We start from the raw sequence: 19,254 nt of genomic DNA, 5'->3' as shown, positions 1-19,254 counted from the left end.
CATTTGTGTAAAAAAAAAAAAATCCATATTTAAAACTTTATTGACTAAAATAGTAAAATACGGCTGATTGTCGTACGCAGCGATTTACGACGAAAGACGCATGCGTATTGACGAACGCAGAAGCGCAGAGGATAAAGCAAAACAAAACATAGCGTCGGGGGTTATTCTTTTAGCGCGTCGACTCGCGTACCACTGACTGCCGGAAGTTAGTTATTTTAGTCTATAAAGTTTTAAATATGGATATTTTTCTTAAACAAAGGTTTTTTTTGCTGGGTTAGTCCATTTTCAACCCAACTTGGGTTATTTTTAACCCAGCATTTTTTAGAGTGTGGGGTCATTTTAATTTTTGGGTGAACTAACCCTTTAACTTCTCCATTGTTGTTCATTCGTACAAGTAGGAAGGTTGGTTGGCGTAGTTTGTCCCGTCCCTCCTCCGCTGTGATTGGACAACAGAGTAAAAAGTGACAGTAACGAGCGCCCAAAGTTTTACCCAAAGTTGAACAGTTTTCAACTCTCAGCTTAACAATAAATTAAAAAAAATAATAATAATAAGACAGGATAAACAAACTCGTGAAATGTTGTTATGGTACAAAAATGCAATCAGTTTGCCTATAAGAACACAGAACATTCTAAAGTTTTATGCCCCATTTACACGTGGTAGGGAGCAGTTATACATTTCTTTAGTGCAACATTTTGAAAATATGAACATTTTCATGAATCTGAAAATGTACATCAGAACGGCTTTACGAACGATTCGTTCTGCTTGTGTTTCATGAATGAGGCCCATTGTGTTGGTAACAGAGGTAGAACTGTGTGTCACTTGTGCTGACTGAACACTGGCTGTAATTTGGAAAATTCAGACCAAAGCAAACCCTTTTCTTCCAGCACAACAAATGAAGCCAACAGTCATAAACAACCAGCAGGCCCACAACACCAAAAATCTGATACAATCCAAAAAACTGCAAGGTTTGAGTGAAAGTGAGAGACCTTGGGGTGTAACTCACTAAGAACATTGTGCTGTCTTTGGTTGACCGCACATTATTTTCCGTGAAAAACCTCTGGAGCCCCATGCTGTTTTAAAAAGCCACAACTGAATGGCTGTATCCTGTAGAGAAGACTTGCTTATGAAATAAATGTTTCCCTCCCACTGCATCTGCTACATTCATCTTCAACAATACGGCGTTTGCTACACTGTTAACATCTTTCAAAATCACAGCGCTATGAGTTGTGCCGTAGTTTACGGTGGAAATGCTACGAAGCAGACGCCGCATTCTGTTGCGAGATGATGAAACAGTATTGCAAAGTTTCACCACACCTAAAGAAGAAACGCCAGCCTAAACCTAAGTGCAATAAAAAAAACTCCGGGAGATGACTCTGAGAGAGCTCCTTTCAAATGGATGCCGTCGTGTTCAGCCTCCATCATTTGGCGGTAAGTTGCCATCACTTTGAAGAAGAAACTCTGTCATCGCACCGTAAAATGCTGTTCTTTTTGGCAGGAGGGCTGCAATCACTACATGGCTTTGGCACTCTCGTTTAGCAGCGGTATCATTTCCATTGCAAGAGAGAGAGTGAGAGTGAGCGAGAGAGAGAACACGAGCAAGTGCAGGTACTGTGTGGAGAAGCTGAGATGGCTGGGTGGGTTAGTTAGAGTCATTGATGGAGGAAATGACAGGGAGAGGAAGGACCATAATGCTGAAAGACAGAGAGCAGGGCGGCAGTGAATAATCTAGGCTGAAAGTGTGCTCTGCATTAGCTGCTGTATAGAAAGGAAGACCTGGCACTGGGAACTGAACACTATCTACAGTATGTACAGTTGACTCAGACATTTCGGCTGCCGGTTTTTGGCCAAAAGAGAAAAATAGCCGAAAATATGAGAAAAAATACAGTATATATGCAGCCCCGCCACGCCCGTAAGTGTTTGGACTCAGGTTTCCCTCTGACTCTAGCCGTTACCACTAGCTGCATTTACATGGACCCTTGTAATCGGACTAGTAGCACAATCAGAATAAAAATGTCACAATGTAACCACGTCAATCGGAATGAATTGGCCAGATATGATTAAAATGTGATCAGATTAAAAACCGAAACTGGAGAGTACTGTGCATGTGCAGTGACGTAGAAATAGCGTAATTGCGTATGATGTGTGGAACAAGCTGTTCTTCCAGTTGAATAAAAAGTGTTATAAATAGAGCCGGACAAAGTCCCACTAGTTTTTGTTTCAGACTCTCATCCACAGTCGACTGGTCTTGGGCACGGGAAAGGGCATTTTTACTGCTTGATAAATATAAGCAGCACAGCATAACAGTTCATGTGCTCGTCGTCTGCTAATAAGGACCCAAAATTTAAAAATATTAAGTCTGTTTTTTTTTTTTAAACAAAGAAAAGGAGGATGGTTAGTGTGCAACAACAGCGGGAAACTTTATATTCGTGCAGTGTGCACATGTCAAAAGCAAGCGCCAACCTTGTGCGGTCTCTCTTGAAGCCGACATGGAAGTGACTTAAACTGCAATTCATCGACTGGCCACTAGAGACAGGCTCCAGAAGGAGCAGAATCTCATTGAGCCCCATGTTAAAATGCCCAACTTTACAGCAGAACAAAACATGTTTACAGCCTGGTACAAAAAGTGGTTTTGGTCTATACAGCTAATTTTGCCCTTCATGAAAACTGTGAGGGGGTGAATTTTTTATATAACGCATCCATTTAAATTAAATTAAGCCTTAAAGTTCTGCATAATTAAGGGCGTGGCCACTTTGAGTGACAGGTGGATTGCCACTAAGGTCGAGCTAGGCGGGCGTGGTTTCAGTAACCAGGCACCTCAGCTCCACCCACATCCCGCCTCTTTGCCCATATTCAGTTATCCGGGAGTGACTCGCTGCTAAGATGGCAATGGCCGACTTTAGGCTTCAAAAATGCTCTTCAGAAACTTACGGGTGATGTCATGGACACTACATCCATATTTTTTTACAGTCTATGGTCAAAAGATTAAATCCGATCATTTTATTTAGAGTTTGTGTAAACACTATGTTCGGATTCATCAATCGGAATGAATTAATTTACTGAAACAAAAAGTGTCCATGTAAATGTAGCTACTGCACGGTGTGACGCTCCGCTCAATATTCCGCTCTATTTATTTGTTGTTTATTTGAATAGGGACAGAAACAAAATCGACATAGATTATTACATAAAGAACAATCCGATGCATGTATCACAGTGTTTATAGCCAGGGCTAATTCGCAACACCTGCCCCTATAAGGCTTTAAACAGTTAAGATAATGAAGAAATAATTTAAAAAATAAGAAAAAATTACAGTGAATACAATAAAATGTCCAGAAACCAGTTAGCACCAAAAAAGATAAATATAACAGATAAACACATGTCCTCAAACTCACACAGGGTCACACCTCACATACACCCAGCTACACATCTCATACGGCATGATCACACACTGCTGCTGCTGTAAGAACCAAGCTTTTGTTACTTTTTTAAAAGTGGACAGTTTAGTTAAAGCTTTTATATTTTGTGGGAAGCCAATTCCACAGATTGGCTCCTTTCACAGAAAAAAAACATTTTTGGGCAAAAGATGTTTTACAAAAGGGAACTTTACAGTCTCCACATGTAGCAGCTCTTGTTGATCTGGAGAATTCCAGTCTGTTCACAAATTTACACAGTGGCTCAGGTGCAAGTCCAGTCAAACATTTAAAAAACAACGCTATGTGTCTAAGATTAACGAAATTAACACAATTTAAGATTTTATGTTTACTTAAAATGTGACAATGATGAAATCGAATAGGCTTTTTATCTCAAATTTTTAGGGCACGGTTATAAATCCTCTCAATAGGCCTTAGAGTAGCTTGGCTAGTCAGGGACCAAACAGTGGTGCAGTACGACAAGTGGGACAGGATCATAGCGTTCAGAAACACATGAGCACATTCAAATGTCAGATGGCTCCTGATCATTCTGAAACAATTCATGCTGGCCTTCATTTTTCTTGAGATGTTTTTAATATGACTTTTAAAATTTAGCTTAGAATCTAAAATTACTCCTAAATATTTTTCTAGTTCTACCTGATCGATGAGTTCACCATTCATTTAATGTTAAGATCATTTATTATCCCTGTTCTTTTTTATAGAAAAACACATAGATTTCGTTTTCCTCAGATTAAAGGGGGGGTGAAATGCTGTTTCATGCATACTGATCTTTTGGCACTGTTAAAGACTTGGATTCCCATGCTAAACATGGACACCGTTTCATAAGCTAAGGTGGACGTTTGATGGGAGTATTTCTTTGCCAAAATTAGTACTTCCTGTTAGTCATAAGTTTCGGAAAGTTTTTTTCGATCATGGGTCCGCTTGACGTCAACAGGGCGGAATTTCCTTGTATGGGCCGTACGGACAATTCTACCGGAAGAGCGCGCGCGCGCGCGAGAGAGAGAGAGAGAGCGTGAAAGCAATAGGCTACGCCCATCAAAGCGCTGGCTCGTACAGATGGAATTTGCTTTTCCGGATCAACAACTGAGTTGCGCAAATATTTATGTCTGTTCCCTGCATTTCGGTGCCGATTGTTTTATAAACAAGGCCCAGTTCGACGCCGGATTTTCAGATCGCCTAATACTGAAGGATGGAGCGGTCCCAACGATAAAGGTCCCAACGTTGGAACCGCAGGTTTGACTGCTTCAAATGTCTGTTTTTGCCTATGCCCATCAAGTAACGTTAGCCCAAACATGATCACGTATTGATCAATGGAGCATGCGATGTATAGTGTGTGTACATTTGTTTAGCTGGCCACTATATGTGTATGTTTGTGTATTGTAAAAGCACTCCAAACAACAATACACAAAGAATGGGGAAATATGTTGAACTAAATAAGCGCGCTTCTTCATTCAAATGCGCTACTATTCCATGTCTTTCTATGTAAACACTAGCCTGACGTGCAAAACCAGTCCACTTACTACAAATCATGTCTACACAAACCACGCGTAAACACACACACACACACACACACATGTTTGTTTTTGTGAAATGTGAGGACATTCCATAGGCGTAATGGTTTTTATACCGTACAAACCGTATTTTCTATCCCCTTACACTGCCCCTGCCCCTAAACCTAGCCCTCACAGGAGACTGTGCAGTTCACTTTCTGTGAAAAAAAACTTGTTCTGTGTGATTTATAAGCATTTTGAAAAGTGAGGACATGGGGAACGTCCTCATATTTCACCCTCTTTTTGTAATACCTATGTCATACCCATGTCATTATATACATTTGTGTCCTGATATTTCACGAAAACATGCCCACACACACACACACACACACACACACACATTGTAACACTCGCGCTTGACATGGTGTTCTAAATAACACAAGCCGCTAAACATATTATATAGTTAGTGTAACTTATACCACATAGTCGACGTCCTGCTCTAGTCGTTTTTGCTGCTGCTCCTGTTCAACTTCAGCCTCTGGGTCTGATTCCGGATCATAGATGTATGGCTGTATCTGATTAAAAGCCATTTTTTATGTTGAATAAAGTTTTTCCCCGCTTTTAGGGATGACGCAGCTTTCAGACGCACTGAACACTGTAACAGCGGCGCGTGTCGACATTCTTTAGCTCCGCCCACACGATACGCCCCCAGCCGCACGGCTTTTTCCGGAAAGACTCGGAACAGCGCATCTTTCTTTTATAATTATAATAAAAATAAAGACTTTTCGGAGATATGCAGGATGCAGTGCTACTCTATAGGTACTCAAGATTGACATGAGACTGACTGAAACTGAGTGTCCCCCCCCCCCTTTAAGTGTTAAACATGATTTGTTAAGCCAATTAGACACTTTCTCAAGACTTTTGGTCAGTGTAGCCTACTGCCGATAACAACAGGGCTTTTACCGGACACAGAAACCACAGTGTCATCGGCATACATCTGAAAGCCAACTTCAGGACACACTTCTGGCAGCTATGTACGTGCGGAGCTCAGCTGCTGATGGCCCATGCTCACGCTCCACTCATGTACAGCTAACACTCATCGGAAGAGCAAAGTCCGCACATTAAGCAAAAGGAGCAAAGTCTGCACATTAAATTTCTAAGTAGTAGCAGTTTGCATAAGCCCTACCGTGCTGTAACATGGTGTGGTATAGACAATTATAAAATAGGAAATAAATACTTTTTAAAAAGCATTTTCGATTTCGGTTTACGGCAAAGTCCATCCAGATTTTTTGGTTTTCAATTTCAGCCCAGAATTTTCATTTTGGTGCATCCCTAGTGGTATTGGTGGATATTGTTGCAGCAGTAACTGTGGCAGCAATGTATTTTCAAGGAAAATAATGAAGATAACTATATTAACAGTGCTAATGTAGCAACACATTAGCAGTTACAGAAGTTGTTGTATTAGAAGCACTAGTAAGACAGGAGAACTGCAGTAGCAGTGCAAACAGAGGCAGCAGTATTAGCAGTAACCATATTTGGTTGTATTAGTAGCACTAGCCTAATTAGTTACAGCCTAAGTAGCCTAATATATAGAGGACCACATTATGAGTGCAACAGCAGCAGCAGTATTAGCAGGAACTGTAATTGTTATATTAGCAAAAGTGCTAAGGCAAACAGCCATTCATAAATTCAAAACCTAATTTATCTGTTATTTATTCTAGTGTCTGTTGCACAGCATGGCCTGATTAGTGCTCATAAAGGATGGGTTTCATATTTTGTAAATGTAAATTTGGCTTTGTATTTGTAAATAAGTGCTTTGTGAATATTAATCAGGTTACAAGTCTGTGAATTGCTGTTTGCAAACACATCATTTTTTTGTGTGAATGTGAATTAGCTTACAAATGTAGTAATCTCATTTTGTAATGCATTAATTCTGAGACTAATTTAGCTCCATATTAGTAGAGGCGGTAATGCAGACAACCGTAGTAATAATCCTAAAGGTAAAAAAGAAAAGATGTTTAGTACTGCACATAGTAGCAGTGATAAAAGTAACAATAATCTTAGCAGTAACAGTATTCTTCAGATCCATATATTGTAATCATTATGTTCACAACTCGTAATAATTACTTCAATAAGCTCATTGTTTCTGTCTTAAATTAATACATTGTTAGCTAACTGCATGACTTATTTGTACATTTCTGAAATCCATTACTTGGACACAGTCACCTGTGATTACAGATCACTCTAAATTGTAATGTAGAAACATGGATTTCCCATAAAGCAGCTTTGAAACTATATGTATTGTGAAAAGCGCTACGCAAATAAATGTGGATTGAACTGAATTAGTAGTGAATAATAATAATAATAACATTAATTATTGAATCAATTAATTATGTTCCTGCAAGTTGCAGGACTGCAGTTTTAGGACCCTAGTGTTTTTGTGAAAGTGGCACCTAACAAATTTGACACAATCAGAGGAGACCTGACAGCCTGTGTCAGATGCTTCCAGTTATTTTAGCTGTGCAAAAACATTTCGTTATGCAGCTTGATGCTACAAACTGGCATTTGTTAGCATATCATTATAGTTATCGTAACCATAAACACAATTTTTAGCGCAAACAAGTTTACTGCACTTTGTTAAACTGGTTGCACACCAGACGAGAAGCACCACAGCGCCCTGCAGATAATGAAGCAGAAGTCTCTCAGAAATTCAGATTCAGATTCAAAGAAAATAGTTACTTCCGCATTGAAAAAATAAGGACTTTCAGAATATTTAAAACCAGAATATGGGCTCATATTTAAACAAATAAGGTTAAATATTTCAAAAGGGTTACCAACTGTTATGGGTTGGTTAGGAGAATATCAATTAAGTTTAAATTATTAAAATAATAATAATTAAAATAACAATAATTTCTGAAAATTTATAATTCAAATACTAAAGTAATGTAACTGATTACATTAGATTTTTCTAATGTCCAGCACTGGAATGCATTTTTATCCCTTGCCATGGTGGCAACTCTCAGACAGGTTGTAGCCTAGAGCTTTCAGTGGCTATGTGGATTGATGTAATTGATAGATGTGATGCGCTGCAAATTCAAACAAGAGGGCCAATCAAAAGCATAGCTTTACTAAACGGCCTTTAAATGGCAGGATGCATCATGCACATCAAAAACAGACAAAGCAACAAATTAATATTATTCAATATAGATTTTTACAGAAAATATTCAGATGTAACCCCCTTTGTAATCATTGACATTTTCATGAACTGTAATTTAATTTAAAAAAATTCTCAGTAACTGTAACTGATTACAGTTACATTTATTTTGTAATTAAATTACGTTATCTAGTTACATGTAAGTAGTTACTCTCTGTAAGATTGATAATAACCAATTATAATAACAGGAAGACAATAGAGAGCCCTGCAGGCCAAATGTTTTCACACCTTTAGTATAGTGGGGGAAGTTTGGTCTGATTGGTCAGTTTGAATGTGTCATGTTTGAGTTTGGTCTGATTGGTCATTTTAAATTAATCCATTTGGTTTCAGTCACATGGTCAAGGGAAGATAAAAATAAGTTGTAACTGTTGCTCTCTCTCTTTTATTCTCTGCCTTTCTCTATCTAGGCTGGCTCTTTGGCTCTGCTCTATCCTCTCTCTCTCTCTCTCTCTCGAAGGTAACATTCTATGCATAGGCTTACTAAATACAATTAAGGGTTTAAGTTTACATCCATTTGAAACTATTTTAGGTGTAACCGTAACTAGAATTTGTGTTTCCATTTAAAAGAGATTTCTGTCTATTATGTAATTGACATTATACATTTACCTGATTGTTAATAAATTGTTACATTTTCGATCTATTCTGACTTAATCTATAATTCTCAAGTAGATCATGGCAACGAAGGGTTAAACGGAATGATTAAATGTGTGACTAACTATTAAATATAAATGACCAAACAACCAATTGGCATTCTATCCTATATACGACAATATGACAAATGGAGTCGGATAAAGAATATTATAATTAAATCCATTTTGCCCCGCTGAAACACGAACGCGCAACGGCCTTCAGTCGCAGCTCGTTACCTTCCTTGGAACGAGATTTTAGCGGCCTTACATCCCCAACACTGGATATGCGTCCCTTGACTAAACATGCGTTATCATTTTCAAATCCCTCCGTTTTCACAGTCCACACTACAATGTGAAAACTACATTTATAAATCTATCCACTTTGGAGAGCTTTTTCAAAAAGCTTCATTTTCGTTAATAAAAACGCTGTCTCAGTGTGGACGCAAGGCCAACATGGAGAAAAAGATGCGTTTTCAAATGAAAATATATTAGTGTGGACAAGGCCTGCCGTCACTTGTCATGAATTTAACCACTAGGTGACAGTTCATGCACATCATATAGCTTCAGCCAATTGGGGTCAACAATAATGAATGTTTCATGCAAAATATAATATTGTTTTAACAATTACTTTTTTTGTTTAAATATTAGTTACAATTTAATAGAACATCCGAAGAATAGCATTTTTGCTCTAAAAATGCACCCTGCAACTTAATTGCTTATACAATTAAATATATAGTTAGCATAATATTTCTGGTCTGAGGACAGTCTCTGACATTTTTAAATGATTAACTTACCACTTAAAGGCTCTTTAATTCAAAGCAAGTGACACATAACCCAACCGTGAGAACTTGGAGACAATAGCATCAAATCTCTTCATTTAAAAACTCTTAATAATAATATCTCCTCGGTTATAAATAAGAGTTTTCTGGTAACTGGACAATTGTGTTCCATCTCTTTTTGAAATGCAACCCGGAAAACTCGATTTGGACACAATTACAAACTCGACTTCCACATCGAGGTCATGATGACTAGAGAGTAGAGGACTTTTTAAAACTGCTCCAGGTGAGGCTCGAACTCACAACCTCTGCATTGCTCTGCTTTGTACCGCTGTATAAGTACCGCGCACTAAGGTATTGCAGGATCATGCTACTCGTCGTAATAGCAGTGATAGTAGCAAAAATGGCAGCTGGAGTGATAATACCATGTTTAGTAGTAGCATACTATTACTAATAGTGGAGCTGGTAGCAGTGGCTGATATGAAACAGTACGGCACCCAGCAGAGTGTAAGCAGAGATAAATCACCTGGAGAAGCTTAATTATATTTGAAAAGATCCAGCACTCCATATGTCACTGCTGACCGTAGAAACTCTCGTTATGGCGTGTAAAGTGGATGGGTGCTGCTGTAATACAGTGCAATCACAGTGCAGTTCTAAGTGGCGTGTTCCTGTGCTGTAGGGAACAGAGCAGAACTCAGATAGAGAGAGAGAGAGAGAGAGAGAAACGATGATTGAGGGTTACTGTACTTGTGGTGGAGCTGGGAGGTGTGCAGGTAGAGCTCTTTCCATGCCAGGCAGCACTGGATACAGTCTTTCAGAATCTGCTTGCTGGAGATCACGTAACCCTGAAAGATCCTGTCCAGAGAGATCTCCCGACAGCACAGACGGATGATCTCATTACTCATCTGCAAAACAACAAAACACCACATTGTATAGATACTGTGTGTAAATTAGACACCCAGTGATCCAAGTATGAATCTGTCTTTGTTGCTGTATCTGTTGCATGTCAGGATGTTCAGCCTCATAACTGAGGATTTTGCACATGAATGTTTGATGAGAAAACCACATTGACTGTAGCAAAGCAAGCACAGACAGGTGTGCCGTAATGTGCTCTGCATTCAGGTGTAGATTAACCTTGAGTACAGACTTTTCTATGAATCCGGCAGGATTTACTCCTGTTAAAACCTTGGCTTTTGTGTCTGGTGTCACTCAGATCCAAGTGCCTTACAAAAACAGAGATTGTTGTATAGAAATGAGCAAAAAATGAAGAGAAGGCAACAAAGAGGAGAGAGGAAGAGAGGAGAAGAAAGTGTAATCATGGCTGATGATGTATATAGTGGAGGATGTGAAACGACAGATTCTCATTCATTTTAGCTTCTTTTGACACAGGAACCCCATGCAGCACTGAAATGTGTGAAAGAGAGACAAAAAAGAAAACAGAAAGAAAGAAAATAGCTGCATATGTGTACATCTGTGAAAAAAGGGGAAAAGAATGTGTATACATGCATGTGGGGAAAAAAAGAGAAGTGTGTGTGTGATGTGTACTACACCCTGATTACAGTGCCGGGCAAATTCCTGTTTTAATGAAGGAGGCACAAAACAAGAGGAAATTAAATTGATATGTAAATGACTCAAAATTCTCATTTAAGCAAAAGGTTAAGAGAGCCACAGAATTAAACAGCTTATTGGTTCATATATATATAGAGAGAGATTTTTTTTCATTCCTCTCTTTAAAGAAAGAAAAAAAGAACCTTCTGTAAATGAAGACAACACACGTCCCAACGCCTGTGTCTCAAGAGATTTCTAAGGCCTTGTTCAATCAGAGACGTTTCTTCCATTTCTGTCACAGCAGCTCTTGAAAATCAGCAGAGAAGCGTGTCTTAACTTTGGTGGAGGAAAAAAACCCAGACGGAGCTAAAAGTAGGGTTAGGTGGACGTAGGAGGTAAGAATAGATGACAGGCGCTGAGCTTGAAGAAACCCCGGCAGATGGTGTTTCATATCAGGAGTAGACGCTGGGAAGCAGACGGCACATAGAGCTGCGAGTCTCATGTACAAAATAACAATGAGCACATCAGTCTCGGAATGCCGGCACGATTATTACAAATTATTCTTTTGAAGGCCTTACATATTTGAACTCTTTCTTTACCTCTGTATTTTTCTCGTGGTATTAAACGGAACAGCACACGGGAGTCCAAAGTCCATGGCCCCTAGCGCTGGCTGATTGGAAAATGATATTAAATCTGATGTAGGCTCTACCAGCTCGGAGAAATAGGACGGGGGGAAAAACAAACCAAAAACAAATAAAAGAAATGCTGAAGCCCTGAGGGAGAGACAAAGGAAGGTGGTCGTGGCGCGCACAAACACACGCATCGTGACTCAAATGCCCTCTGATTGGAAATTATTAGCTGGAAACCTCTGACTGGAAACTGAATCAAGAAAGCAAGTTCTGCTCCACGTCCTTTCTTTCTTTCCTTCCTCACTGCAAGCACAATAAAATGCTTCCCTGCTGAAATAATCAGGACTCTCGTGTTGTTTTACATCTTTGAGGGGGAGAAACCCTCTAAAGTCTGAGAAAGAGTGCAAATACCAGGGCCCATTTCACCTTCATTAAATACAACACGCTATTGCACGCAGCCAATGACAACAGAGCGCTGGGTGGACTTTACAGTCCATTTAGATGTATTTGTATATGGCCGTTGATAGAAATCACTGTTACACTCTGATTTTAGAACAGTTCCCTCGATTTCTTCTGAAATGTTTCATTTCGCATTTGGTCTGGGGATGTTGATCCCCCATCAGTCCTATAGGACCGTGAGCCAAATCTGTGAACCAGGTACAAGATCCAAGTCACTGAGTATTAATGGGGCTTAGCGGGTGATTTAAACTCACAGTGCATTCATGGCACGGTGGAACAGCCACGAGAAAAATAGCAACATTATTCCATAGAATAACAATAAAAACATAAAGATCTCCACAGAGAGGGCCTATATCAGTCGCTGGAATCTTTCCGTCAGGCAAATAGAAATTCAATTTTCCAGCAGAAAAAAATAAAAAATACACTGATGCAAACTGATGAAGGCTTTTCTTCATTGCAGGAGAAGAGAACTTTCTTCCACTTCAAAAATCATTAAAAGCATAACCTAAGCCGTTTTCATAGCTCAAGCACTGACCTAACACAATAGAACTTTCACATCAGATAGTCTGTGTATTTGACATGCTAAGAACAAAGTGCAGAGAGAGCTCACTTGACTGAACCGCAGGCATTTGGCCTGGGTAAGAATGCATAAAGAATTACAGTGTTATGGCTGAACTGAAGTACATTTCTGACAGATTAAATGAAAGGCTCTGGATATGTCGGCCTTTTTGGTTAGAGTGTGGCGCTGCAATGACCAGCAGAGCTTGTGTTAAAGGGATAGTTCACCCAAAAATGTAAATTCTGAACAGAATCATGTCATTTCAAATCTCTATGCTTTCATCTGTAAAACATAGGAGATATTCTGAAGAATTTTTAACAGTTTTTGTCTATACACTGATGAGAGTCCAAAACAATATTGAAAAAAAAAACTGCATGCATTTTGCAGAAGAACATTGTTTCGGTTGTGCTTTGGTTCTGCGTGACTATGCAGATGAATATGATTATCCTACTGCTCACAGAACATTCACTATAGGCTTAAGAGATACAACCCCTTTTAGATGGAAATGATCTCAAGCTGACTAGCTGAAGACGTTACTATAGCTTTACCCATTAACAGACACAGTACTTCATTGAAAAATTCCAGCACAGCGCTACATCTATAAAGAAATGAGCCTTCACAATAGATAATGCTTTACAATGAACTCTGTTAGAGAGCTACCTATGGCAATTTATCTGCTCAATAAAATTCATTTCTCGCCATCTCCTAAAAGCCAAGCCAATGTTGATTCTGGTTTTATTACGAGCTCTTTTTGCCAGCAGACTCTCCTCTGTTCAGGGTTATTAAAAAGGGGCGATTCCTCAGAGGTTTGAGAATTGGCTGCTCCATTTCAACCTTTCTTGCTCACTAAATGATGTTTTATTAACATGGTTCAGGAGGAGCATATTCAGATAATTGACACGAGTGGAGAGCACTCAACAATCCACGATAAGAGGTATATATATTCAGCAGTCTTACCTCCGTTTGTTGACAGTTTATCAGCATCCCTCCACCACCCCTTCTCCACACTTATAGCTCTAACCACTTACATACACGGGGGGTACGCTGGGTTCAGGACAAATTCCGGCCTCGAAGCCCTCCACCCGGACAGCACGGCAAAAATGCATTTAAATTGACTCTCTATAAATTATACATGAGTGTGAACTTGTGAAACTATGGACCTCCCACACTATACACGCATCAAAGTAGCCAGAGCAACTTTTCTCTATTACCGGATATGACGAGACACTAATGGGCAAGTGACGTATGCAAGCAATTTATCGCCAAAACCATCACGACAAGGTCTAAAATATGAACACTTATAATAGGCTTACCATAGTGAATCAGGGTAAGACAAAGACACATTTTGGAAGGAGAATTGTCATGAGAATTTAAATTTTGTTAATTTTGAACAAAACAAAGTTACATAGTGTACCTTTAAAAAAACCTTGTAAAATGTTTGTAATTTTTACAGAAAAATACTCCAAATGCTACAGTAAAAACCTCTAATCAGTTACCTTATTATAAATATATTAGTTACGTTATCATGTAACCTACAGTAAAAAAATGTACAGTAAAATATTGTCTTTTTTTTCATTAAAAACTATAAAATACAATATAATTAACAGTGAAAATATACTCAGATGTCCCTGCTTGACACATCACATATAGTTATATATATAGTTATATCAGTAATGTACATTAGTGTTTGTTACATTTTTTTTATTTAGTTAATGACTATTGGATTATTTTAGTGTCATGTGTGTTACCATGATGTTGTTTTGTCTTTGTATGAGGGTGTATCTTTTTTGTCTTCCAGAGAAGAACGAAAGTTATACAGGTTTGGAATGACATGATGGTGAGTACATTTCATTGATGGGTGAACTATCCCTTTAAGTTTGAACACAAGGGAAACAAAAGGGGGGAAAAGATTGTCCAGACTTGAACTCATTAAACATATGCAGGTCAAAGGTGCAAACATGACCTCAGAGAATAAAAATGGCCCTTGGGAAAACAACTGCTGATTTAATGCGGGCATTTCAGCATGTGCGCACAGTCTCACCCCTCAGGAAACAATTAGACCAAATGTTTTTGTAGCAGTCCGATTTTCCTTGATGTGTTTTCAAAGAAAAGAATGAAAAAGAGAAAAAAAGAAAAATGAAACAGACAAAAAAAAAAGAGAGAGAAACAAAGTGGCAGGAGTACCATGTGATTCCTGCAGAGGAAGGGTCAGAGCGTAATTACAGAAGGTTAAACGGTTTCCCTGATGCTCTCAAGGAGCCAGGGATGGAAATGAAAAGCAAGTGAACCGATACGAGCGGGTGGCGTAGAGACGCAAGGCCCCGCTTCTCTGATCTGAAGAACACGTGTTACATGTGCTACGCTACTGCGGCTGATGGCTTATCTATGTGGCGGAGCCCAAAGCAATCCGAACTTTGATGTGCAGGAAGCAGGGGAGGGGGTTTGTGGGATCAAGGCAGCAGGTACTAGTATGACTATATAGGTCTGAGTGAGTGGATTGAGGCATAACCTCTGAGCATGAGAGCTTAGCTGATTCATACAAAATTATGCATGAAGTGATTGATTGCCGAGACAAAGGGTTGTGCATAACAATAAAAAGGTGTAGTGGATCAATCTTCATTGTCGGAGCATTGGAAATCAATTCACTCATGTGATGTTATAAAGAGAAAACCTCAAATCATAATGTATTGCTTTTCTCAATCATTCCGCACAGGTGACTTGCATTTGTAGAATGTGCATTCGATGTTATCATACTAAATAAAAGTATTACATATAATAGAATATTTTAGCAATATCACATGAGCAATCGTGAGCTTTCAAAGTACAACAATTCAATAAACAAGAAGTTATTGTTAGAGTAGCTTACTTTTTTTTAATATTTCAATTTTGGAAAATAATTCCAAATAAAGTCACAGCAGAATTAACCATTGTGTGTCTCTGAGCAAAACACACACTAGTAGTGTTCCTGAATGAATCAGGTTCATGGTAAAATGATGTACCTTGGATAATAGAGCTGTGATCATGTCACGGGTGTTGTAGTGGCTGGAGTTGATCCATATCACACGGATGAGGTTGAGGATGTGAGCGAGTTTGGGTACAATCTCATGAGGTTTGAGCTGAGCAAGCTCCTCACAAGGCTCTTTCAGTAAGGACAGGAAGGAGACGTTTGACTGAGCCTGCAAAGTGCTATCCTGGAGAACAAAACAAAAACCAATGTTACTTTTACTGACTGACAGACGGTTAAGCATTGCAACGAAGTCCTTAGTAACCATTTAGCCCTAAAAAAGGATCAAAACAGGTCCCTTCAGTCATCTGCTGAACTCAAACTCAATGGATGATTTTATGTTAATTAAAGGGATAGATCACCCAAAAATGAAAATTCTTTCATCCTTTACTCGCCCTCAAGTTGTTCCAAACCTGTATGAGTTTCTTTGTTCTGCTGAACACAAAAGAAGATATTTTGAAGAATGTTTGTAACAAATCAGATAGAGCAACCATTGACTATCATAGTATTTTTTTCCCTACTATGGTAGTCAATAGTTGCTCTATCTGCTTGGTTACAAACATTCTTCAAAATATCTTCTTTAGTGTTCAGCAGAAGAAAAAGACTCATACAGGTTTGGAACAACTTGAGGGTGAGTAAATGATGATTCATTTTTGGGTGAACTATCCCTTTAACCCTCTAAATGGCAAGACCATAAAGAAAAATCTGAAAATGAATTTATTGCCATCTTCCATCTTAGGACACAAATAAAACATTTCTGATTTTAATGTTTGTATCCCCCAGGATACCTTGCCAGTTTAGGGGTATAAATTCAATGAAAAAAGAAAGCTTGTTTGGCAATGCGTGTTACAACATTTTAGCCAAAAATGTAAAACATTTATTCTCTCATAACTTAAACTAAACATTCTTTGTAAAATTGCCTATTTATTTATATATTATAGCCTACTGTATCATATTTAATATGAAAATGTATAGGGCCTATAAATTATCACATTTATACACACAAATTTGACACACAAATCTGTGTCAAATATGACACAACAGGCTTTTGGGGAACATGTCTCTCAGTTATCATTGATTTGCAATGAATATACGTGTGTATATATATAAACTGAACAAAATTATAAACGCAACACTTTTGTTTTTGCCCCCATTTTTCATGAGCTGAACTCAATGATCTAAGACTTTTTCTATGTACACAAAAGGCCTATTTCTCTCAAATATTTTTCACAAATCTGTCTAAATCTGTGTTAGTGAGCACTTCTCCTTTGCCGAGATAATCCATCCACCTCACATGTGTGGCATATCAAGATGCTGACTAGACAGCATGATTATTGCACAGGTGTGCCTTAGGCTGGCCACAAAAGGCCACTCTAAAATGTGCAGTATACACCGATCTGGCATAACATTATGACCGGTGAAGTGAATAACTGATTATCTCTTCATCATGGCACCTGTTAGTGGGTGGGATATATTAGACAGCAACTGGACATTTTATCCTCAAAGTTGATGTGTTAGAAGCAGGAAAAAATGGGCAAGCGTAAGGATTGAGCAAGCTTGACAAGGGCCAAATTGTGATGGCTAGACAACTAGAAGATAGATTGTTCTAATTTTAATCCTTGTTCTAAAGTGAGACTGATTAGTCCTTACTTATTTTTGTAGTTGGTCAGACTAGTTCTTAAGGGTGGGTCTATGCCATTTCATGAGTGAGGATAGCAAAATAAAGTAAACTGTGACATATTATAACCAAAGATTCTTCATACAGTGGACTACCAGGAAAATTGATAAAAAATTTGGGACCAAAGTTTTTCAGACACTTTGACCTGACCATGTCCTGACCAAGTGTTTTTTCTTTAATTGCTAATGTGACCTTTTACACCACAGACTGAACTAAATTAAGCATTGCTTGGTAATTGTTTGACCTAAATTTGTATTATATAATTGTGTACTTATATTTGACAGCTGATTGGTTGATTGCAATCCATTACACACATTTCTATCAAAGTTATCTGACATTATCAAGATGAATTGAACTCCAAGTTCTATATTTTATTACCATTTTCTAAACCACAGCGAATTACAGTTATGGTTATTGACTTCAACTAGCACCTGAAGACAATTTGGACAGTTACGGTCAACTTCAGTGGCATCTGAATAAGCTTAAAGGGTTTTACCCAAGTAAACTAAGTGCTACCATACACAACATTGGCTGTTACGGGACAGTGATCAGGCACACAGCTGACTCTACAGCGTCACTATTACAAGCAGCCATGGGTGCCCCTGAAGGTCAAATAGAGCTGATGTTTAATTATTTCACTCTGGTCACATTGATTTTTTTCAGAGGCTTTGGAGATTGTTTGAAATGAAGGACTGCAGTTGCTGCAGCCTTGCAGTTTTGCGCAGTATGAAGCTGGAGGCATAACAATCAGAAAAAGGGACACGCGTCCTCCACACTGATGCAGGACCAGCTTCCTCTATCTAAACCCCACTCCCGAGTCATTACATGAACAACCATAAACTGATCTAAAACCAGTGTTAAAGGGCAATGAGGGTGCGACACCCAGCGCTGAAGTAGAGCTGACAGACAGGCTCTGTCTCTCGTTGAAATGAGAAGCCGGGCCAACTCTTAATAGCGAAGAGCGAATGTGAGACGGCCTCATTTCCGAGGGGTGAGGAGAAGCCGCTCAGAAGGCGCATATAAATCATCAACAGCCAGAGAATGTTCTTGTTCAGCCCATTACCCCTCGGCTCAATTCCTGCCATGTAGCCCCGCGCACTTTTTCACACACTCATGAACACACACACACACACACACACAGGTAGGTACTCGGCTGTACCTGGATCTGCTTGGCTAGTTCACAGAAGGCTGGGATGTAGTTTGATGTGCAGAGCTGCAGAATCGCCTGTATATGACAGACTCCAGGTTTCTGCAGCTGCTTACTAATGCTGTCCAGATCAGCACAGCGGTTCTTCCAGAAAGAGATCTCCTCCAGCGGGCCTGAGGTGTCTCCCATGTTGCTTATGGATTGAGCGCTGAGCACTGCTTTTATCTGACGTGTCCAGTGGATCACCACCACTGGGAGATGGAGATGGAGATGGAGAGAGAGAGAGAGAGAGAGAGAGAGAGAGAGAGAGAGAGAGAGAGAGAGAGGAGAGGGTTTCAGTTTGTAAGGTGCTGCATTACAGTATATTTAATCAAATCTGACAATTACAAATCTCAGGCTAAAGAATTCCGCAGAAAGTTCTGTTGAATTTAAATGCCCATCATTTGCAAAGTTCTGCACACCCCTTGTGTGATCCTTCATTAAATATTTTTGCAAATTTGAATGCTTTTAGCTACCAATAAGGGTATATTATATTCTGTTCTGAATGCAACTGAATACTCTGCTCCTGAAACACCACCGAATCACCCTCAAGAGAAATCGCAACACATCCAGGTTTTTTTTTTTATATTACAGAACTTCGGTACAGTCTGTGATCTTTAAAGTGCTTTATAAATACATTTTGCTTTATTTTT

General features: G+C 39.0%; 1 protein-coding gene across 1 annotated transcript in view; it reads right to left on the bottom strand.

Moving 5' to 3' along the window:
* The window catches only part of dnah2 (dynein, axonemal, heavy chain 2), a 198,846-nt gene that overhangs the window by 173,236 nt on the left and 6,356 nt on the right, over positions 1-19,254 (bottom strand). The window contains exons 3-5 of the mRNA XM_079809147.1: positions 18,575-18,813; positions 15,733-15,924; positions 10,286-10,443 (exon numbers count right to left, since the gene is read on the bottom strand). Coding sequence (XP_079665273.1) covers positions 10,286-10,443; positions 15,733-15,924; positions 18,575-18,813 — 589 coding nt within the window. The remainder of the gene's footprint in view (positions 1-10,285; positions 10,444-15,732; positions 15,925-18,574; positions 18,814-19,254) is intronic.

The sequence above is a fragment of the Gobio gobio genome, assembly GCF_949357685.1.
Source record: "Gobio gobio genome assembly, chromosome: 2".
Lineage (NCBI taxonomy): Eukaryota > Metazoa > Chordata > Actinopteri > Cypriniformes > Gobionidae > Gobio > Gobio gobio.
This window is presented reverse-complemented; position numbering and strand designations above follow the sequence as displayed.